The sequence below is a fragment of the Euprymna scolopes genome, chromosome 12 (genome assembly GCF_053919585.1).
Source record: "Euprymna scolopes isolate OS-2025 chromosome 12, ASM5391958v1, whole genome shotgun sequence".
Lineage (NCBI taxonomy): Eukaryota > Metazoa > Mollusca > Cephalopoda > Sepiida > Sepiolidae > Euprymna > Euprymna scolopes.
In genome coordinates this window covers 80,636,410-80,661,534 of record NC_136493.1, presented here as the reverse complement: position 1 = coordinate 80,661,534, position 25,125 = coordinate 80,636,410, and the positions used below count along the sequence as shown (strand labels likewise).

The 25,125-nt window shown below is 33.7% G+C and overlaps 1 protein-coding gene across 1 annotated transcript in view; it reads right to left on the bottom strand.

Annotated features, from left to right (window-relative positions):
* The window catches only part of LOC145291374 (calpain-7-like), a 79,919-nt gene that overhangs the window by 52,775 nt on the left and 2,019 nt on the right, over positions 1–25,125 (bottom strand). The window contains exons 2-8 of the mRNA XM_080137152.1: positions 22,156–22,298; positions 20,236–20,344; positions 12,963–13,009; positions 11,995–12,111; positions 7,034–7,101; positions 2,146–2,373; positions 1,566–1,652 (exon numbers count right to left, since the gene is read on the bottom strand). Coding sequence (XP_079993278.1) covers positions 1,566–1,652; positions 2,146–2,373; positions 7,034–7,101; positions 11,995–12,111; positions 12,963–13,009; positions 20,236–20,344; positions 22,156–22,278 — 779 coding nt within the window. The 5' untranslated portion in view covers positions 22,279–22,298. The remainder of the gene's footprint in view (positions 1–1,565; positions 1,653–2,145; positions 2,374–7,033; positions 7,102–11,994; positions 12,112–12,962; positions 13,010–20,235; positions 20,345–22,155; positions 22,299–25,125) is intronic.

Sequence of the window (25,125 nt, the reverse complement as noted above, 5' to 3'; positions counted from 1 at the left end):
CATATACCGACATACAAATGTATATAACCATACACAGACACATACATACTTATATTATCCGCCCATATATATATATATATATATATATATATATATATATATATCATATAAAGTTGAATGTCTGTATGTGTGTGTGTGTCTGGTCACGAATAGGCTCCTATATGGTTGACTATTTTAAAAAACCGATTACATATAATGATAGAAGATGTATCGAGACACAGGAATGGGTATGTTTGATCTGGCAGAATGGTGGTTCATTAAAATTGTGGGGTCTGCGTTCGCGCCTGGTCCACAAAGTATGGAAATAAAAAATTAAAAAAAAAAACGTTTACAAGTGTTTTTGATATAGTTGTACATAAGAATACTTTGATAAGTATGTTTTATCTTAAATAGGGATGGTATAATAAAATTGTGGGGTCTGCGTTCGCGCCTGGCCTCAATAGAATGGAAATAGGCACAAACTTTAATAAAAACTTTTCATATCTATCTGCGTAAGTATACTTTGATAATTATGTTTCCGTTTGAAGAAATATGGTATAATAAAATTATGGGGTGTTCGTTCGCACCTGACCTCCATAGAATGGAAATATGTCACAAAGTTTAACAAGGTCTTTTTAATATATATCCACAGAATATTGTGATAAGTGTTTCAGTGTGAACAGGTATGGTATAATAAATTATGGGGTTTATCTATTTTATTTTTACTTTCATCATATTTTGCTTTGGTTTTGATACCCCCAAATTCGAAGCTATCTCTTTACAACCCTTCTTTTTCATAACCCAGCATACTTTCATAAATCAGAGTCCATTTTCTGTAGGCTGTTTTTGAATCCAGTCAACGACAGATACTTTTGCTAGTATATATATATATATATATATATATATATATATATATATATATATACATACATAGCACATCAATTAATAAGCTGAAACATATTTTTCACATACACATTGAAATTACAGAAAGGTGGACTGAGCAAGCTAAGTTTCTAAATATTTTAGAAAGAGATGACCACAAGAATGGAATATTCAGGATAGTTAAACAGATGATAAAAATAAATATGATTATTGTCAGAGAAAAATGTATTCGAAATGATAATAGAGTGTTAGCAACAAATGAACAGGACAAGGAGGATACTTGGAAACACGATTATGAGAAATTGTTAAATATTGAGTTTTCATGAGATTGAGAAAATCAAAACATTGCAGTATTTGGTTCAGCCATGAGAATTTTAAAAGAAATGATACAAAAAACAGTGAATAAAATGAAGAAGGGTAAAGCTGCAGGACCTTCATATGATATAAATGAAAGAGAAATATCTTGGTAAGAAGAACCTATATTTTGCTTTTGTATATCTTGAGAAAAGTTTTGGGCTGTGTGTAAACTAGAGGCAAGTGAGTGAGCAGTGAAGATAGTTCAATGTTGAAAAATACTCAAATGCTTATGTTTAGCCTATATAGCTGACTTGTGTTTGATTTGTATTATTGACTTATTGCCACGTTCTGATACAGACTAGTCATATGGTATATTTAATTAATTTTCAAGTAACGTTTTTGCTTACCTGATTGGCACTGGGAAAGCAAATCTTTCTAATCTGTCTACAGACATAAATGGGACATATTCTCTGTTGTTGATAAATGATGAATGCCTTTCAACAAAAAAAAAAAGAAATCATATAAAATAAACGTTTAACATTTGAAATAATGCAGTAAACAAAAAGTAAAAGTAAATTTTTTTCACAAATTATTGTATTTTCAGGATGGAATACCTAAGTGAATCATGAAAAATGACCACACATCGAATTTTAGACAAGCCACTAAAAACATAAAACAAATGTTTCAATTTTGGGAATTTATTTTCATTTTTATATATATTAGATATAAAGTAGTTTTATAACCGTTTTTTTTTTTTTTTTTGCCGTTAATAGCCTTTTTAATAGAAAGTACAAATTTAAATGTTTCGATATAAACATATCCTTTTCATTAGAGTATGTTCTTAAAACTTTTTCCTATTCAATCAATTTTAATACTTAATCTTAAAACTTTTTCATTTTCAATTAATTTTAATATTTAATCATAAAACATTTTCATTTTTAATCAATTTTAATATTTAATCTTATTGTTTAAAAAAATTAGACTCACCTTAAAACATTGATTTCTTCTTTTGTGTAACCACCTGGACTGGACACACTGAGGTTTTGTGGAGATTTGGAACTTCCAGCAGCTTTGGTTTCTGTTTCATCTTTAAATGCTCCATATCCAAGAGGGGGTATTACCCTCTGATTTGTGTCTTTCACTACGGATCTGGGTGTTTCATTTGAGGGGGTGTGTAGTGTTGGCTGCTGGACACAGCCCTTTAGACTTTCGGCTCTTAAAAAAATATTTTTTTTAAATTTAGTCAGTTTTAAAGTAATATTTTTATGCATTATCATCCTCTACATCATCAACAACAACATATTTGGTTTAAGGTCTGTTTTACATGCTGGCATGACTTAGACAAGTTTTAGAAATTTACTTTCAAACTAATCTATCTTCGTTCAAGTCTTTATATCTTTTCATGTCTATTCTTATCCTTTTCACTCATGTTTTCCTTGGCCTTTCCCTGTGCATTGAATCTGCTACCTAAACTGTTCTACATCTATTAACCCAAGAATTCTCATCTATTCTTTCAATGTGACTACACTATCAAAATCTCCTGTTCTGCACACATCTCCTTAAGCTGTTTAGATTTATTCTTTGCTTGATCATTAGAACCAAATCTGTTTTAAAAACTTCATTACACATCTAGCATCTCCTTCTCATATCATTTCTCTCCATGCAACGCATGTCCTCAACCTTCACTGGCCAGATTTCATTTCCATATGTCATTACACTGATAGACTCTTCCTTTGGCCAATAGTAGTAACATTCTGTTAGTAAAGGCAGAAGTTTTCTAAACTTACTCCATCTGCTCCTGACTCTTGCAATCACACTAGTACCTGCTCCACCCCGTGTTACAATAGTATCACCAAGGTAACAAAACTTCTTGACAAACTTAACAGCTTCGCCATCCAAATATACTTTCACCATATGAGATTTGATTGATCTCAATTGTCTTACATGTCTTGCAGATAAACTTGATCATGTATAAACAGCAAAAGCAATTTGATAATAGGGCAAGAAGGTCTTAACTTTCTTTTTTTTTGTGAAATACAACTTAAAATTCTAAATTAAGCCCACCACATTGACATGTGTTAGTAATATCTGTGCACATCTTCCTATACTATTCAGATTCAACGTTCCTTTCATCAAAACTAAGCTGGTCTTTTAGACACATTACGCATCCATCATATAATTCTCATTTCAGTTCTCCATGCAACGCATGTCTTCAACCTTCACTGGCCAGATTTCATTTCCATATGTCATTACACTGATAAACTCTTCCTTTGGCCAATAGTAGTAACATTCTGTTAGTAAAGGCAGAAGTTTTCTAAACTTACTCCATCCGCTCCTGACTCTTGCAATCACACTAGTACCTGCTCCACCCCGTGTTCCAATAGTATCACCAAGGTAACAAAACTTCTTGACAAACTTAATAGCTTCGCCAGCGAATATGCTTTCTCCACATCTAAGTTTTTATCCATCTCCATTGTCTTGTAGTTCTTGCAGACAACCCATTTATCTTCTCTCAACTTACTAGTAATTCCACTGCACTTTTTTATGCATCAAACTCTCTTTTATAACTGAGCAGGGGAACGTCCCTCTTTTTGAGGAGTTTCCTAATACTGCAATCACTGAACATTACTTGGATCTTGCTAACTTTCCTCAAAGTTTTTAACTTAACAAGTAAGTCTCCCATTGTTTCACATGCACTAAAGCATCAGCATACAAAACTCCCTGGACAATGCTTCTAAAACACAAATGAAAAGCAACAGACTTAGTATAGAAACTTCAAAACCTTGACATACTCCTACTGTAAAATTGAAGCTGTCACTAAACGTATCGTTAATTCTAATATGACTGTGAACATTTCTGCTAAACTTCACCAATGACTCGTTTGTCGTTATTTTACACAATGCCCACTTGACATCTTTTGGTATTCTGTCAAAAACTTTCTCCAAATGCACAAAATCAAAATACGTCTTCTTATCAAGATACTTCTCTTTCATTTGTCTCAAAATCCATCAATTCTAAAATTGTTTCACAGGTAATGACTAAATCATCAGAAAACAGCATCTCTTTCAAACTGCACATAACAAAACTATGCAGATAATGTTTCTAATACTTAAATGAAAAGCAACTAACTTGGTACAAAACCTTGATGTACTTTAACATTAAAGCTGTCACTTTGCAAATTGGCTGTTTGGAGAAATGGAAAACTAGATGGCTCTGGTTGATAGTCAATTTGCATAAGTGGAGAAATGGGCAGCATATAAACGGTACTTTTTTTTTAAGCAGGGGGAATAGCGCAGAGAGTGAAACGACGGTTGGAAGAAGTGACGGTGAATTATTTTTGGACGTTGAAGAGCTCAACCTTTTGGAAGGAACAGCTGTGTCTTATATATTTTTTTTAAATTTCTTTTTTTTTTCTACTTCACTACAATGTCGTTAATTCTAACATGACTTCCAGCATTTCTGTACATTACTTGAACAATTTTTACCAACCACTCGTTTGACACTAATTTATGCAAAGCCCACCAAACAACCTCTTTTGGCACTCTGTTAAATGTTTAAAATTTTTAAATCCATTAAAACAAGTGAATTAAAAAAAATACGTTTGAATGCAAATTGTTATTGATGAATGACAATTTTATTAGATTTGTATTTGGAGATGCATAAGTTTGTTTGGGTACACAACGTAAATAACAAGAACAGCTTCTCATCTAAAACCATTTTTTTTTTTCGTTTTAATGCGTAAAAAAAACTTTTGGAGGTTTTTTAGTGATGGAACACAATACCTCAGCAAACACCAACTTCTATTTTACCCATAACTATTGGGGGGGGGGAGGTCAAATAGTAATATCAATTACATAGCGTGAATAAGCCTTACACTATATATACACATCACTTCAATCGATCCAGCTAAATATCAGCATTTCTATAAGGAGCAAATGAAATAGTTGAATTTTTATGGCTAGAAATTTTAATCTCATTTTTATAAACAAATGATTTAATTTTCCTTTCAGTGCTGTCAGTCAGGATTCTTAGCTTTCCACGCATATAACTGAATTTTATTAGACTTCAATCACTTTTGATACAAAATTATTTCAGTCTGAAATTTTTTAGATGAGTATTGATAATTTGTATTATTTGGACCTGTGGTGCAATGGATAAAAATGTTGAGTTCAATCAGTTCTACGTCCTAGTTTATTGAAGGTTGAAGGTTCAATCGTAACTGCAAGCGATAATAACTAAGAATAAAAATAAAACTTCAACCTGATCATAACTAATGGAACAAAAGCAATCTACTCCTACGGATTAAATGAAGGCTTCAGTTTGAAATTATGTATAGGTTCCCCCAGTTCAACATAAAGATTCTTGAATACAAAAAGATGCACTAGAAGAAGGTCGGAGATTACATCAACTGAAATGTTGTCAAAAAGATAAATATGATCGAAATTATTAATGCTTGTTTGGCAATTCAGAACCAAGATTAATTTAACACTATTACCAAACATGAGAATTTGATGGCCAATAAACCCACAAAAGAGTTCATTATGTGTGTGGATAGTATACTGCCTTTGTTATATAAATGATTATTGTATATGATGTACAATATTCCTTTCCACGTCTACAGAATTTCATGCTTTACACCGTGTCGAGGAATAACTCTAATATTCTTTGTTTTCAATTTCTTATCAGATAGCCGTGTTCTTATTTGTCATCCTCATAAAACCGCAATTTCAACAGATAAATTCTTTTGAATGTTGCACATGAGATGTTGATGTTGATACAGTTTGATCAGTATAAGATGGGTGACTGAATGGATTATTTATAATTTATGTGACTGAAAGGTGTATTTAGGTAATATATTTCTATTTTAGTTATGTAAATTATTTTGAGTTGAAAGAATACACATCTCATACAAAAAATCTGTCCCCTTTTATTCAGCCATTTTGGACTCCCAACAAAAACCTAAATTTGCATAATCGCCCTCGCCTTGTACTCAAATGGTTCTATGTTAGTGTGCTATGATTTCCTTATAGTGGGCATATGCTAATCATGGCCGCTGATTCCTCTGTCTCTTTGCACCATTACCACAGAGACTATTTGGGATATCAGGTGTGGTCTGTGGAGACAATAGTGACATTTCCCTGCACTGACTGGGGTATACATGTGACTGGAAACCACTTGTGAATTTAATAGTCCTGTGACTCTTCCTCCCTTGGAGGAAGCTGGTTCAACCTGTCCAGAGTGAATGCTATTTAAAAAAATAATCTTTTGATTAAATGTATATTTGCATCAAGAAATTAGAGATATTAACATTGACAACATTTCTCCAGCTATAATAACTATGATCTGTCACTTGTGTTATTTGGATTCTTCGGACTACTGTTCTCATCTTGAGTGTTAGTTTCACAACGTTTCAGCCCATGTAACGTTCGACCTTCCTCAGGTGTAGCTTGTTGAACTTTGGAATATTTTTGTCCAACTCTGGAATGTCCGAATTACTTAGGACTTCTACCCAATCATCACTTCTGGAATGAGAGCATGCTACCCCCATAAATTACATAAATGGTTACATGCAAAATTAGGTGCAGATTTCTAAGTTTGACAGAATGATTCTGGAGATTGGCAAGATACACTTGAAGAACGTCTGAGATTACATTGACTGAAACATTACAAAAAATACCACTCAAGATAAAAACAGTAGTCCAAATAATCAATCTTCATCTAATTTTTTTTTTAAATTCACAAACATGATTCATTATTTGACCTTTTGAACTTTTCAAAAAAAAAAAAAAAAAAAAAAAGCATCAGTTTTATTGTTAACTTCTGCAACAATTGCTTTCCAACAAGAATTTTGTGAATATTACAAATGATGAATTACCTGTTTAAAGCTTGTTTTGCCAGTTTCGTAACTCGTTCTTGTAAGTTTGGATCTTCAGTTTGCTGCCTCTGAAAATACAATTATTGATGCTTATTTCGAATTCAACCTATTTTTAAAAACAAACTTGCAGAAAACTTTTTATGATGTATGCACCCATCATAGAATGAAGGCGTCATATTCCAAAAATAACGTAAATTAATCAAGTAGTTATATTTTTAACTAAGAAAATCGTTTTTTATGATTTTTAACAATTTTAGAGTAAATTGTTTTCATTATAAGGCTGATTTTGTTCTTGATAGTTCGAATTGAGTTGTCTCTCTCCTATTCACAAACATGGCAAATCAAAACATAATGTATCACTTCTTCATAAAATTTGCTTTTCTTAGTTAAAAAAACTACTTCACCAATTTACGTGCTTTTTGAAATATGATATCTTTGTGCTGTAATGAGTACATACATCATAAAATTTTAAAGCATTTTTTGTATTTTTGTTTTCAAAATAGGTTGAATTCTAAATAAGCACCTAATTATCTAACATACTTAGATTAAAAGGGAAAAAAATGGATTGATACAAATCCGTTATCTTTGATGATAATGAAAAAGATTTCCAGATAACAAGTTAGTTGACATCGCAAACATGAAACATGTCAATATGATGATCTAAATAATTTTCTTATCAAACAAAATTTGTACAAATAATCTGAAAGATCATCATTCTGTTCGGTTCTACATCTGTTTTACTCATACTGCCATGAAATGAACAGCTTTACTTGATTTCCAAACAAATCTTTCTCTGGTCAGGTCTTTATTTAGCCATCATTTCTATTTTTATCAATTCCTTCTATGTTTTCCTTGGCCTTCCTTAGTGAACCAAATTTGCTACTTCAACTATCCTACATCTACTAATCAAAATGTGATACTATCAGTGTCCCTCCTCCCCCACTTCTCCAAGTGTTTGGAAAGAAGGGAGAAGAAGAAAAATAAATATAACGAAAGAAAGAGGAAATAGGTTAATCGGCAGAACAATGGGTAAAAAGTTGTTCACAAATGTACCCAAAGGAAACTAAAATGAGATGGTTAGTCAAAGTATGATGCAGAAAACACCTGAAATATATTTAGAAGTTAGTTTGAGGATTGATTAAGTTTTACACGAGTCCTGGCCGTGACGGTTGATGACAGTTTCCAGTTGGACACAGTCAAAGGCAAATCGTGACTTGGACCAGGTTGGGAGAGTTCTGGAAAATTCATATGAGCAAACATCAACTTCAACAGAAAAACTAAGATATGAATGTTAATGTTTAAAGGGTAGTTTCCAATGATGGTGTCATACATGCACCCAGAGTGCATTTACAGAAAATGCTTGTATTTGTGTTTTATTTTTTTTATATACTTGTAAACACGTACTTCCTCTCTTTACAGTTGCTAGTGTGAGAGATGACAACACGGCCAGAAAAGAAGATCGAAGAAGATGACTATGGCTCACAGTGATGGGATTGGCGATATTGTTGAGAGGGGATCATGTAGTGTATCACTTAAGAACTCTTATCCATTCTTTTAGTGTGACCATACTATTGTAATCTTCTGTTCAGATTTAATCTTCCTCTGAGATCATCAGATCTAAGTCTGTACTTAAGACTCACTTACACATCCATCATATCATTCTCATATTAATTCCTAAGTTGCATTCATCAATGTTTATTTAGAAAATGTTGGAATTAATTTGCATTTCATGTTGACAACTTTTGTTAACATATTTCATTTATGCCAAATTTACTGCAACGACCATTGAGGAATCGGAAATGGATTTTTGACCTTATTTTTATTTGGACTTTTTTTATTATTTTACAGCCCCTTGTTTACTGGGAGTAAAAGAAAAAATGGCTGACTTGTTGATGAAGAAAGTGAAATTAATTTTGGTGACTTTGTGGTAGTAAAAAATATAAAGGTATTAATTTGAATAAAAGGGGAGTGGCTGCATTAAGGTGAATTTGTGTCTGGCTGTGTAGTTAGGGTTAGTTATGTCTCATCATGTAGTGAAGGCAAGTTTGGCAGTGTATGAGGCTCTAGAGATATAAGTGCCGATCCGGCCACGGGTCTATGTGATGTGAAATGATCTTTAAAGATCATGGGGGGGGGGGGTAAAAATATAAAGGTAATTTGCATATGAGAGGAGTGGTTGTGTACAGAAGGACAAATTGTGGAAACGATGAGTCAAGTGTTTGGCAACTGAAAGAGCACATCAAAGTTAAGAGCCGGTGCAAATTACGGCATCAGTGAAAAGGAGTGCTGTCAATTTCTATTTAGATTACAAAGTTGCATTTCATTAAATTATTTTGTGAAATAGAAAATTTATAAAACAATCAATGAATAATAAAGAACAAATAACAATGTGTTATTAATGTGGATGTGACAAGGATGCACATGATTGAAGTCATGTAATATATATATATTTTTTTTTAAGAACTCATGGGAGAGAACTCAATATAATTGCATATATAACTTCTCTCTATCTGTTGCAGTGAGTAAGGAAAAATGTCTCCTCTTTAACAGTTTTCTTAGCCGGAATAAGTATAAAAAAAACAAATAAACTGAAATGAAATATATTCATGCCAATAGCATAGTGAAAGGAAAACATGAGAAATTAGCTAGTCTGAATACAGTATCAATATATCAGATAGAGCATTCTTTCTTGTTTTGAAAGAGTAGAAAATCAACTTTGTAAGTTAGTGGAAGTTGATCTCCTCTCATCACTACAGTTCCTTTCACTCAGATGTTGCTAGCCTCTCTCTACTGTATCATTATGTTCATGGTAGGTGCTCGATTGAGCTCCAATCCCTGCACCTCATCCTCTATAAATAATTCACAAGAACCTGTCTAATTACAACCACAGCAAGCAAAGACCTTTCCTTTCTCTCTATATTAAAAACCAAACGGAACTTCCATGAACAAAGTTTTTTTCCTAGAACATCCCATTAAGATACCACAAGTCTGGTTGTCAACTGACTATAGTATGTCTTTTTTCTGTTTTTTTTACTGACCTACACCCCAAACAAGGCATATCACGACTTGAACAGAAGGGGATACTAATTGGGACGACGCCTAAGAAAGATTAACAAATGTTGGTTTACATTACATTTGAACTTCTGCATATTGATACAGTCAGGGTAACAGGAAGGGAATTCCAAAATCTAGCTGTTTGAGGGAAAAAGCTATTAGAGTAGAAAGTTTTCTAGCATGTACTAACCTCAACAGTGTAGAGGTGTGATTTTGTTACTAAACAGGTTTATTGGAGATATGTACGTCGAGGGGGATACAAGTGCAACGAGTTCATCAGAGCATATTCCATTAAAATATTTGTAAAACAGGCAAGGGATGCAACATTGTGGCGATGGGACAGAAGTTGAAGCCTAGTTGACAAAGCAGGACCTATTAGATTGGAGACTCTCTTTTGGACCCTATCCAAGAGGGAGAGTAGTGATAGATACATCAGCCCAGATGTGGCAACAATACTCCATGCACGAATGATGAATGGTGGCCTTGTCCAGGTACAGGATACTCTCAAGTGTGAGTAATTTTCTAGCACAATAAAGAAAGCCTACCTTCTTTGCAGCAGCCTTCGCAATGTCTTCAATGTATTTGTTCCAGTTCATATTTCCGTGTTGTTTTCAAGTAAACATATTCTATGTTTGTTTTCAAGTGAACAAATACTTGTTAAACAATCCTCTTGTATAATCAATTCCTCTTAGTAATCTTCTGCTCTTTTCACCCATTGTTTCTGGTCATTTTTTTGTGATCCAACTGAAGTGGCTCTTAAGCCTTGATAAGTGGTAACCCGGCATTAAAGTAAAAAATAAAAAACCTTGATCATCAAATGTATATCTAAAATAAGATGTGTCTATTCAACGAGGTAAACCCCTTTTTTTGCTGACGATTTGATATTTTCTCATTTAGTTAACGAGTAAGCAAATGAAAACATGCGACAACAATGACAAACAAGCTTTCTACACTACAATGCATTATCAATAAGGTCAAAGTTGAAGCAAGGAGCAGTGGTCTCTATATCAATGCTGCGAATACTCAAAACATGCTCTCTGAGATATTGCTGCATACTGGGGTCTGTATAACATGGGTGTATATAATATGCTTATGTAATGTGCTTAACAGGACACATAACAAATCATTGATATATTAAACAGATACAGTTCGTTGGTTGGTTGTTTTTGTTTTACGGCATATCAACCTTTTTCAGGTTATTTAATGCCGAATTCAGTGATTTTGAAGAAAAGTTTTTTAATAGAATATATTTGTTTTTTGTTTTTTTCCAAGTCAGTTTCTATTTAACCCATAGTTGGGACCCTAACAGGTACTACCACTCTGGGTCAGAGTGGACCTGGGAGCAATGGCAATTAAAGGGTGGCTCCACACTCCCCAAAACCCGCAAGCTGGGGCCTCACCATCGGATATAGTTTAAGGTCATATCCAGGACCACAGTTCAATGGATATATAACATTTACAACAAAAAAGGCAGAAACAGTTCTCTGGGGTTTAACATCTTCCCAATTGGGAAAACATACATGATCCATCTTTGGTCTTGTTTTAACGGAAAGCTGCAAATAAGATTTATTCCCAAGGAACCAATAAGTCTTGGGTTGTATTTCAGCAACTTTATTTCAGATGTTTCCCCATTAGCAGAAAAAACCCCAGAAAATCTTAATCATAACAGAGGAGGTAATTATTTCCTGAAAACTTAGAAAATCTTAGCAAAACTCAATTTTCATTAATTGTCTTCAAAAGCTGTTCTCATCAATAACTAATTTTCTACCTCATAATTTTTTGTAATTTTTGGATATGTTCATTACTGTGACATGACAATTAAATAGATAGCATTGGTTTTACTTGAAATTCAATATTTTGATTTTAAAATTTTGCTTTAATAACGAAGAAGCACCAAAAATAATTACTATTTTAATGCAAAGTTCAACTGCCTCCATGTACAGCTCCACGGCTTCGTCAGTATTGTTTTGCTCATCTTCCTGGAAAGCTTGTTGGACAATAAATGCTGCTCGTTCGACACCAAGCTGAGAAGCAAAACAAAAAATATAAAAATGAGACACGTTTAATTAACAGGACAGATCAGGGCAGATAGCAAATCAAATCTTTTCGCATAGAAATATGGATTACTTATTTTCCTCCCATGGTGGGTTGATATGACACAAAGGTCGGAAAGTGGTATTAAAGAGCCAGCATCCTAGAGGAAGAGCACTGACCTGGGCAACCTCATTGATATTCTACCGTAGGGGTGTCTCCAGTAATAAGCAATAAATTAACTTCTTTTCAAATGGAGAAAGCAAAACCCAGGAGAGTGAACCTCGTAGAACTGCACAGGGCGAAAGCCATACTGGCAACAGAGAACAAGCCATCTTAACAAAGCTGTCATCTTTAGTGCCGACCCGACATATAAATCTAGTGTTTATTTTCAACACACAAAATTGTATTCAGTTAAAAAATCGTGACAATAAAGTTTCTGATTTTTTTGTATTGTTTGATTTATTTGAACTGCTATTTTCATTCCAGATATCTTGTCAATATCGAGAATCTATGTGAAATTTCGAACCAAATCTTTCATTTAATCCATGGGGTAGATTGTCGTCATTTCATCAACCATGATAAGATAGAAATAATTTTTATTTTATTCTCATATTATAAAAACATTTCTGAAAATAGAATTCTTACATTTCACAGGTTAAAAAGGTTTGGAACGGGTTAAAATTTTACTGCAATTTGACGTGTGATTACAACAAGCCTTCTAATTGGGTTGGCAATATAATCTGTATGTTGGAGGAGGAGATTTCTTATTTGTAACTGCGATTTTTATTTGTGCCCAATATTATATAAACACCAAATATTTTGTTGATATAGGATCACTCACCTTTTGTGATTGCGTTGCATTATGTTGTGCTGCTGTTGCTCTCGAGTCTGAAAAGATTAATAAAAAAAATATTATAGTTCTGAATTTTTGAGATGAAGTATGAATGTTTGTATTGTTTGGATTAACCTAACAATTGTTCTCATGTTGAGCGTTTGAGTCAGGAGTTAAAAAAAGAAAAGGAGGTTAGCTCTGCTCTTCAAGTTTTCAAATTTTTTTTCCTGCCAAAACATGGTGACTTTTACACCTGACGAAGGTCTTAGGTTACATCGACCAAAATGTTGTACAGATAACATTCAAGATAAAAACAATTGTCCAATTTATCTAAACAGAATTAAAAAAAAAATGATTTAATGAAAGATTAAGAAATATATATTACGATAAAACTTAATTATAGCTTCTCTATAGCCCATTCTCTCACACAGACAGCCATGTTCCCAACCTACCTCCCAGACCATGAACACCAGCAGGCTTCACTTCTAGACCTATTCCTTACCACAGTATCTGAGGATTGTGTGACTAATACCTGCAGACCATTTAGTCGTATCAGTAGACATAACATTTAAATCCCAACCCCAAGGTACTACAAAAGGGCTAACTGAGAAGCCATCAGAGATGCCCCATAGGCCAATATCTTCTCTCTTCCTGCTGAACAGTGTGCCAATGAGACAACTGAATGGTGCAAAGTGAGCATTGAAGCACATGTTCCCGCACGGAAGTATTATAGCTCTCCCCATGGAGATACATACAGATTGTGCACAAAATCAGCATGCACTCTGCCAGTTTTTATGTCATAAGACAAATACAAATAGGTAAAAATTCATAGATGCTAGAAATCAATGTAAGCAACTGAGAAGGCGGAACTGCTTGCCCCGAAATTAGCTTCCAACTCCACATTAGAGCCAACAAACAACCCTCTCCTAAATTTCCCTATATGGACGGAAGCCACAATTGATGATCTGAAAATCACTCCTTCTCATGTCCGCGATATCATAAAAAACTTAGACACCTCCAAGGCATGTGGGCCTGATCTCATCCCTGCTATACTAATTAAGAAATGCTCAGCAGAGCTAACCTCCGTACTTTCCAAACTCTACAACAAGTGCGTTGCTGAATCTTGCTTCCCTAATAGCTGGAAGATGGCCTCTGTGGTATCAGTGTACAAGAATTCTGGTGAAAGGACCGACCCTCTCAATTATCACCTTATCAGTCTCCTCCCCCTCTTTGCTAAAATCTTTGAGACTCAAATCAATTAAGCACTAGTCCACCACCTCACAAAAGCTAATCTCTCTGACAAACAGTATGGATTCTACTGCAGATATTTTAACAGTCATCTCTGAATGCATATAACATGCACTGGATTAGGCAGGGCTGCTAATGAAAATTATGGTATAATTGGATGAACATTAAATGTAATTAGATCCTTCTTAGACAATAGGACCATCTAGGTTGTCATTAATGGATGTTTATCCAAGCAGCATAACATTAATGTGGGAGTGCCTCAGTGGTTTGATCCTTAGACCACTATTATTCCTGATATTTGTTAACGTCCTCCCCGATAATATTCTGTCCGAAATAGGTCTATTTGTTAATGATACAACATGCATGAGGAAAGAACAGATGTACATAAATCTAAGATAATGTCAGAATCATTAGAAAATGAGCTCCAGACCGTAGTAGAATGGGAACATAAATGGATTGTAACATTTAATACGAGTAAAACTAAGCTTTTCTCCTTTAACAATTACAAGAAGCCTCTCCAACCACCGATATCCATGACAAATAACACCTTACCTGAGAATTCTTCCTTCAAACTCCTTGGCTTAACATTCATGGGAAATATGAACTGGAACAAATACACCGAGGACATTGCAAAGGCTATTGCAAGGAAAGTGGACTCCCTCTATTGTACTAGAAAACTACTCACACCTGAGAATATCCTGAACCTCAATGAAGCTGCCATTCATCCATGTATGGAGTATTGTTGCCACATCTGGGCTGGTGCATCTACCACTACTCTCCCTCTTGAATAGGGTCTAAAAAAGGGGTCTCCAATCTAATAGGTCCCAATTTGTTGACTAGATTCCAACCCCTGTCCCATCGTTGCAATGTTGTATCACTGTGCCTGTTTTACAAGTATTTTAATGGAATGTTCTCTGATGGACATCCAGAAGTTCAAATGAAACATAATCTTTTAATCGTTCTTAGTTATGGTGCTAATTGGTAGCTCCTCATGTTTAAATGGTGATATGCCTTGTTTGGGTTGAAGGCAAGTAAAAAAATAAATAAAGAAATAAAAATCGGTAATAGAAAGAAATCTTTATAAAAAATGTGTGAAATCAGGTAATTTCATTATGTATTTTCCTTATGAAGATTTAGTTTTTAAGCTTATGTTCTTCAATCTTCTTATACTGACAAACTTGAAGGAATCTTACAAATGTTACTTTTTTGCTTATCTTTTGAAATGATTAATAAAATATTAGTGAAACTTTAATCTTTTATTTTAGAGATAAATTGTTTTAGACATTTTAAGACGTAAATATTTTAGACAGAAATTGATGGAAAAAACATGTTTGATCAGTATTTTTTCCACGCAGAGGAGGATAGGAAATGCTATCTAACACTTATCAATGGCTAATTTTTTGACCTTGAAGTAATATGTTTAGCTCCTTGCATCAAGTGATTTCATCCCTTGTCTGGAGCAATTTCCATAAAAAAATATATTTAATAGAGTATAAGATATCCTGTCAAACTGATGAATCAACAATTCAAATCAATGAAACAATCAATATAGATTATTTTCGCAGAAATGTGGCAACAGTACTCCATCGTTGGCCGTACCTGGCTTTTATATAGGTAGAGAATTACATCAGGAATGAGATATCTACTGGAGTGGTAGAAGGATTTCACCATTTTTCCAGCAACCTTGGCTATGGATTTGATATATGTGTTCCATTTCAGATCAGGAGAAAAGGTCAAGCCCAGAAGCTTGTCAAAACATGAAGCCTCCCCAAGACAAAAGCCATTCATTTCAATTGATGCCAGATGGGCATCAAAGCATTGATGATGTAAAGATAGAAGCTTGATTTTAGATGCATTAAAAGTAATCAGCCACTCCTTTCCCCATTGTACCATGTGCTCAAGATCAAAGGAGAGAGAATCAGAAAGAACTTGGTCTTTGATGTACTACTATAGATGTTAGTGTCAACAGCATAAATGTCTATGAATGATGTAAGGATGTGATTTGGAAGATCATTAATGTAGATCAGGAAGAGAGTTGGACCCAGGATGGACCTCTGAGGGACTCCAACATTAATACTGTGAGCTTGACAAGGTTCAAAAGAGAGTCGCAAACCTGATAGACCCTAAGCTTCAGCCTCTGTCCCATCGGCGAAATGTTGCATCCCTCTGCCTTTTCTACAAGTATTTTAGTGGTGAATGCTCTGACGAACTGCAATCACTTGTGCCCCCACGACGTGAGCACCCTTGACAAACCCGACAGGCTGCTAAACCCCACCCCCACACTGTAGAGATCCCTAGACGTAAAAGATCTTTTTACTCCAATAGTTTCTTCCCCAGAACCGCTAGACTCTGGAATTCCATTCCAGGTCCTTGCTTCCCCAACAGTACTGACGTGCAGAAGTTCAAGTGTAACGTGAACCGACATCTTGCTGCTCAAATCCCTACATAGTACCCCAGTAGTTGCTGCCCCTGATAGTAGCCCCCTACACAAAAGTAGCAATTTGCCTTGTTTGGGGTGAAAATGTAATAAAAAAAAAAAAATAAAATAAAAAAAAATTTCTGCCCATCAATTATGAACCTATCAGAGAGAAATGATTGCTTAAATGAGATGAGATGAGATTAAATGAGATGCTTAAATTATTTCAAGGATTTAAAGGTTACAAGCCATTTTGTACCCCAATCAATCCATAACTGAACCTATATCAGCAATACACATGAAAAAATTGAAATGGCTTAAAATATTTCATTATTATAAATTTTTTTAAATCCAATTAAAATTAAGGAAGTTGTGACTATTTTTGTGCCTCACACGTTTGGATATTTTTCCCTCTTTAACACCATATATGTATTTTGTCACATTTTTTTCAATACTTTTTCAGTAAAAATACTATATCTTTGTTAAAACAGAATATTAAGCAATGAAATTTACCATATCAGTGTATTTTTGCGCTAGGAATTAGAATATGCTACTGAAAATCTCCAAAAATTAATGGTTTCCAAATAATCTGCAGTAAATGCACATAAATATGCTGCAATTCCTTAAAAATGCCATGTATTCATTAAAAGAAAAGAACATAAAGAACTCAAAGCTGAATTGTAATGCATCATATGTACAAATAACTGAAATCGAAATCTAGGACTGTTTAAAAATGAATATATTGCAACATTTCTTTGGTATTATTGTAGATTAATACTTTCCGTGAACCCTCCACCCTATCTAACTACCTCTCCAAAATATGCGATTTTAACTTTGTAGGCAATTACATGTGAAAATGAAAAAGACATTAAAAATCAATCGTTCTCTAGTTTAAATTTTTGGTATTTATTTCATGCTTCGGCCATAGTTTAAAATACTGATTTGTCCCTTGGATTTTATCGACAGGTGCGTAAAATAAAATGGCGTCTCCAGTTTTGGTGATAAAGTGTAGAAATACCTTCATTTTTTTAAATTTTTAATTCGTTCTGGAATAAAAAACAAAACAAAAAACTGTTTGTTTACAGTAAAGTAATTGATATTAGCGATAGTAGCTGCTGCTGCTTCTACAGACCGTTTTTAGATACTTTTTAAAAATAGAAAGATTTTTTCCAGATATCATGATTTTAAATTGCTCGGTACCACAAGAGAAAGCCGGTTACATTTTTATTTTTAACGGATAAATGTAGTAAAAAGATGGATTTATTTAACAGTGGGTGTCCGAAGAAATTTTTTTTCAAAATTTTCCAAACTTGTCATGTTGAAGTATTTTTTTAACACAAAAAAAAATGAGCTGTCAAAAGAATTTCAGACAGCTGAATCTATTAAAAGTGATATCTCTTCTAGTTCATTTCCAAATTTCATGACGAAATTCTTAAGAAGAACGTGGTACAACCATTTACAAATCAGGGGGAGGGTCATTACAAAATCTTACTGAAAACGCTGTTTTATGATGTTAACATTTTTAGCACTTTATTTACTTAAAACTCTTAAGATGTATAATGTATATTATTATTTATTAATTTATTTGAAAGTATATTCATTTTCGATCAAAACGGTGGTATTTTGAAGACATAAGGTGCTTTGGTTTTTAAAACATGATGATTTTAGCAGAACCCCTTTGAAATCCGTAATTACCCAAAGCGTTTTATCGTCCATGTGTATTGCGACTTCTAGATTAGCTGTATATTTCAACTGATTCGAGGAAGGTGGTCGAAAAGCAATACCAAAATAGAGAATGGTGAAGAAAATGGATTGAAAAGTTATAAAAAAAAAAACGATGATGAGGATTATAATTTTAAAAAATATAAGAGTCGGTAAGGGAGAGGGGGGAAATTATGTCCTCTTTTCCTTTTCTACAATCTCCATTGTGACCCAACTAATGGACCCCTCCTCCCCCTCTGATGACAATCATGTAATACTATAATGCTCGCATATATATCCTTCTCCCATCTCTAGGATCACTATTACATAATATAGTCATGGAATTAGAAGGGTTAACGGTTTTCTTCTGGAAGTTACTATTGACTTTCATTCCGCTTTTTCACAGGCTCCTCATCCTTGTTATAGTCCAATGAATTTACCTTCACCATTCAAAATATGCTTTGAAATTTCATTAACTAAGATACTGTTTATTGCCTGCATCCCTGTCACTATTCTCGTATTGTGCAGGTGTTAACAGGCGTTTTTTCTTCTTTCCATTTCTGGCACTCCTTATGTGATAACCATGCCTTCTCTTGTCTAGTTTTAAATAAGAAAGTTATACAAAAATATAGATTTTACCATTCCCCCACACACATATCCTTCCTCCATTGTTCCTCAAAGTCATTTCCATCCATCCTGTATGCAGCTCTGAAACAAGGCATCCTATTACACTGGCCAAATATGTTCCACAGCGACTCCAACTAGAAAGTTGTTGTTATCCATGATATCTTACAAATCATTGTCAAGAAAATTTTATTCAACATGATGTCAGTAATCATTTCTGCAGTTCCCACCCTCATCTATTTTCAAATTGCCAAACGCCATTGACAGGTATACTCTTCCTTGATGAAGACTCACATGATATCTCATCTTATCTGATTGTTCATCATTAGGGCCAGGACAACAGCATATTCTTTTCATTGTTTTGACTCTCGGGTGTGTATCCATTGATATCTTCTATGCTTTTATATACAGTGATGTGGTTCTCGGTTAATTAACTGTGTCAGATATAAACTCAAGAGTCAAAACAATGATGAAAATATTCTGTTGTCATAGACCTATTCATCACCTATACATGTCTCACTTGATGCACAACTGACGTTGGCTCAATAAACCATCATCTTTCAAGGCCCCAGATTACTCTTTTGCGTCTCAAGAATTTCAGCCAACTTGGGATCAAAAAGTAAGAGAAAACTCCCTCCATCATGCATTGGCCAACATCTTTAACAGCAGCTGGTAAATGATGAAAATATTTTTGGGATTATTTAGACTACTCTTCTCATCTTGATTGTTATTTTTACAACATTTCATCTGATGTAATCTTCGACCATTTCCAGATGTATCTTGTTGAACTTGGAAATCTTTTTGCCATATTTGGGCATCTGCATGGAATTTTCAATAGAACCATTTATTTAATCCACGGGGCTAGCATGTTCTCATTCCATAAGCCATTATTGGGTAGAAGTCTTAGTAATTCATAATTGTATTCTGAGTATGGCCCACATCGAAGATTGAACCACCAACCTCCAGAAGAGTGTCACTTAGAACTGAATCTTAGCAAATACTTTATCCATTATACCATGGGTCCACTCAATGTGAAAACAGTAGTCTGAATAATTTAAATAATCAATCCTCATTTCAAAAATAACTAATAAAAAGTTTGATTGATTTTTGCACCCCCCATTGTAAAAACAAACATCGAACACTAACAGCTAAAATTTTACCTGAGATGGTCACTTCTATGAAGCTCAACTCAATAATAAATGAAGACACTTAATAGTCAGTAATTTATTATTAATGAAATAGTCATGAAATATGTTGTAAAAATAATAAATAAATAAATAATAAAATTCTTACAAGTGTTTTTCAAGCTTTTTGCTCTATCCATATACTCCTTAATACGATTTGCAATGTTGGGAATTTTTGAGCCTTCATCAGCAGCCATATGTAACGCCTGAGCAGCTTCCTAGAAACCAGGGAAAAAATATAAATATATATTTGAAACAGATTGCTTCTTTATAATCGATCATAAAGTGAAATATATTCTTATGAATGCCTCAATGCAGATCTTCAGGGATGCACTGCCTTCATTGTTGATTTTGGGTTTTGCATCATATCAGCTCAGATAGCAACCTCGATCTGAGTCCAGGCATGCCAGATCGTCTTCTTGAAAGTTATTAACTTCATGTACCAACATTGCAAAAGAAAATAAATAAAATAATATATAAAAAAATTAGCATTTTCAAGGGAAATAATTTTATTAATCATATTATTTACACATTTTCTCTTTTGTATTTGTATGCATTATTGAAGTGCTTGCCATCTTCGATTTACTCTTCCCAATTGACTTTGTTCAGTTGTTTTTATAGCATATTGACTTCGATTTTGGCGGTATTCACCCAGGATGAGTTGAGCCAGCTCCTGCTATAGAACACACAGTCTTGAATGAACACAGACCATGCACAATGGTTCGCAGCATCCAAGATAGTTATGGGTAGCCAGTCCCATGACCAGCAAGAAACATCATAGATCTGTTGACTGGAGGTAGGTTTGACTTCAGCTTTGATGGTGAGTAACATCTTCAGCTGGCCTACTAGACGTCTTTGCCAATCCTGGTGTGGTTTTGGGACAATTGCTTTGTGGATGAACTCTTTTGTGTTGCGCCATGCAGCATGGCCAAACTAACGAAGTTGCCTCTCTAGAAGCACTTGATTAAGGGGGAATGATCCTGCATTGCATCCAGATTTGTGTTTTGGAGATAAAATGGCATCAGTGAACCTGCAGAATTCAGCAGAGGCAATATATGTCAAGCATTACAAACCTTTTGAGATCTGCAATTTTCATCAGCCATGTCTCACAGCCACAGCCTTCTTTATGGCATATCAATCCTTTTAAATTTATCTATTACCAAAATATAACTTTTATAAATTATTTATTGTATACTATTAATTGAATATATATTATTTTATACCATAACTAGAATAAAAATGATGGCTTTGTTATTATTCCAACTATTGTTGGAATAATAACAAAGCCATCATTAATGCAGAGTTGAATGCAACAGATCTGATTTGATTTGATCAGAAAATAGCCGATTTCATATACTTAGCACCAATTATACGGTCTTAGCATTCTTTTCATTTCAATGAAGCCATGGCAATGGGGACGAGAGAGCATTATGTGCTAGTCTATGACGTGACGAATAACGAATTTGTCTATGGAGTTTGTCAATTTTATGGATTCTTACTCAAAGGAAAATACTCATCTGGTCTTAATGTTGCTAGTTTCATGGTATACTGAAATAAAATATTGTTTATAAAAAGGAAAACTGGTTTTATTTCATGAATAGCAACTAGAATTTTTAGAAATAGATGTTCAAGCCGAACAAATTACCACTGCTATCATTTATCTGATTTAGTTTTTGTTTTGTGCTTCAATTCTCCATGCGTTACAGCAGTTTGGTGTGAGTTTTGTCACCAATTCAGCAGTCACTAAAATCTATTTTCATTTGTAATATGATTGAACATCGTGTTCTTACATATCAACACTAATGAATAGCAGATATGTGGTGGCCCAACAAATGATGTTTATTTAAGATGTAAAACATGGCAAATTAAATATCATATTTAAGCATATTTTATGGCCGGGCATCTCTTGCTACTGTCATATATGGTAAAGGTGAAAGAAATAATGTTTTTTTAAAAATCCTTTTGATGAACCAAAGTTTTAATTAGCTACAAAAGGAATCTGTCTAAAAATTATATTCCATAAGCTTACCGTGTAATAAAAAATTGCCACTTCAATTTTTCCCATTTGATCATATTGCACTGCAAGTTGTGCAAAATTAGTTCCATCTCGTTCAAGGGCTGAACAGACGATATCATCATCAGAATCTTTCATACCAGAACTTCACAAGAAATCTAAAAAAAATTAAATGTGAAAAATATACAAATTAATGATAAGCTGTGGTGATTATAATAATAATAATAATAACTAGCGGGGCCTGTGGAGATTTCACAGCAATATCTTTCATATGTAATTTACTGCTGCTGGGCATTCTGTGGGCATTCAGCGTGAATGAAGACACCATCATATTATTCTAGCCCTTTTGTTAAAACTGTAAAAATATTTATCTAAGCAAATCTATATATTAATACAGTAGCATGTAGAATAATAAAAAAGAGGGGAGTTATTTATTTTTCCCTATTTATATGTAAGCATGGCCGTTAGAAAACAATATAAAGTAGTGATTTTAAAAATAAAAAAATAGATGAGTTGAGTGACATCATCTATAATTGAAAACGAAACCAAAACATATAAAGAATTGTTGGCAAAATTATTTATTACAAGAAATGGAAGGACACAACAATTATTAAACGACAGCCACTCGAAAGAAAAAAGATGTAAGCAAGACACACAAAGTAACACACATGTTAGTGTATTAATATATAGATTAACGAAAACATCAGCAGGGGTCAGTCGGTCTCTCTCACACAAACAATAAAAAATGTAAACAAATTAAATAATAAAAAAAAACCCAAATAACTGCTGTAGATATGATTACAAAAAATAAAACTACAGGAATGCATCAATTTTTTTTCCCAAACACACATAAACACACAGATGAGCATAAGCACGCACACACACACACACACACAAATGAAAATGTAAATTGTAGCAATAATATTTTAAATAACAAAAACACCAGCATCGGTCGGTCTCGGTCTCTCTCTTTCTCAAACAATAAAAAGTGTAAAAAAAAAAATAAACAATGAAAAAAACACATAACTGCTGTAGATATTATTACAAAATATAGAACTGCAGTGATGCATCAATTTTTGTCCCAAATATTTTAAATTAGAAAACTTAGAGTCTGCCGGCCGAGAGATTTGTGTTATTGTTTTTTACTATGGAATAACCATTAAAATCAATTATTTCTTAACAACTTATGCATTTACCAGAAAGATAAAACCCTAAATTTTATAGAATTTAAAACAAATATAGCGATGAGAAACGCTAATGGACTGCCACCTGAAGCTTTCGTAAATGTGTATTTCGGAATTAAATCTCAATCAATGAAATTTGCCGGAAAGCATGACACACAAAAGAACACACACGCTATCGTATTAATATATAGATTCTAATAATCAACATCATCGTAGGAGCACTAGAAACAATCCCGAAAACATCAAAAAAGAATAGGGAAGATTGGAATCAAGGGGATGGCTGAGAAGATACAACAAATAGCAATAATAAAATCGGTTACAATATTAAGGAAAATCCTTGTCCGCAAAGACTAATACACATGAGCTATGAATGCTAACCAAACATAAATAAACTGCAGTAGAAGTAAAACAAAAAGACAGAGGACACCACATGGAACCAAGAAAACTGAAACTACATCATCATAAGCTAACCTCTTCCCCTACCAAAAATAAATTGTAACGCCGGCATCAACTGGCACCACACCAAATAGTTGAAGAGTGGAGGAGGATGGTCATTGCCAGCAAGAAGTCAATGGCAAGTGATTGTTGTGATGATACAAATTTATTTGCAAATATTATCAAAAGAGGTGGAGAGTACTGCTAATTTTGGGAGACTTGTTGTCACCCAGACTCCAGGAAACACCATCGATTGTTGTTAGTGAGTATTCTCTGATGATGACTTGTGAGAAAACTCCTAGTGAGTACAAATGATAATGTACAATTCTAAAAAGTTTGGGGGAAAAAAAGACGAGAAATTGGAATCAAAGGGAAGATTGAGGCCATACAAAGAACAGCAATATGGAAAGCAACCCAAATCTTAAGAAAAATCCTTGAATGTGGAAACCAACCAAAAATAACAAACAAACACTAATCTGTGACAAATTATTTAAAAAAAAAAAATACAGAAACATCAAACAAGGGAAGAAGTGAAAACTATCAAAAACTAAAAAAAAAAAAAAAAAAATTCCCACTGCATGCATGCTGCACAAAACTTTCATTAAAGTTCAAGTTAGATGAAAAAACTAGGAGCGGTAACCAGCTCTCTACTGGAAGGGTGCTAAAAGTGCTGGAACCCTGGGGCAGCTCATTCCCACTCAAATTCTAGAGAAGGCTAATGTTTGTTACTAGTATGAAATAAATAGTAAACAGATTTGCAATGGTTATCAAAAAAGATGGTGAATACCGGAAATCTGGGGAGACTTGTTGCTACTTGAACTCTAGGGACCACAACTTATTATTGCCAGCGAGCAATCACTGATAATTACTTGTGTGAAAACTCCAAGTGAGCAATTAATTATATTTATATATATATATATATATATATATATATATATATATATATATATATATATATATATATTTCATGTATCCACTTAAAATGCTATAAGAAGATATAATATTCTTTGTAATGATTTTCAGTATTTACTTCAACAGTGCTTCAATAATTTAATAACCAAACATTGTAGTAATAATTTAACTTTCGAAATTAATGATTAAAAAAAAAAAAATGAAACGAAATGAAACAAAATTGAAAGTAAAGTTGTTAAGTGTTGAGACATTATGTTGAACAAAGATGGCGGCAGTAAATCAAATCGGCGAAGAATCAATGTAGTCCCGAGCTTGAGTGTTAAGTAATTCCTAGTAACAAAGATGGTGGCGAAGAATCAAATGCAGGTTCGTGACAGAGACAACGGCGAACTGTTGAATCCAAAATTTGACATTTTTTATAGTAACTTTTGAAACTTCTGATTGGTTGATTATT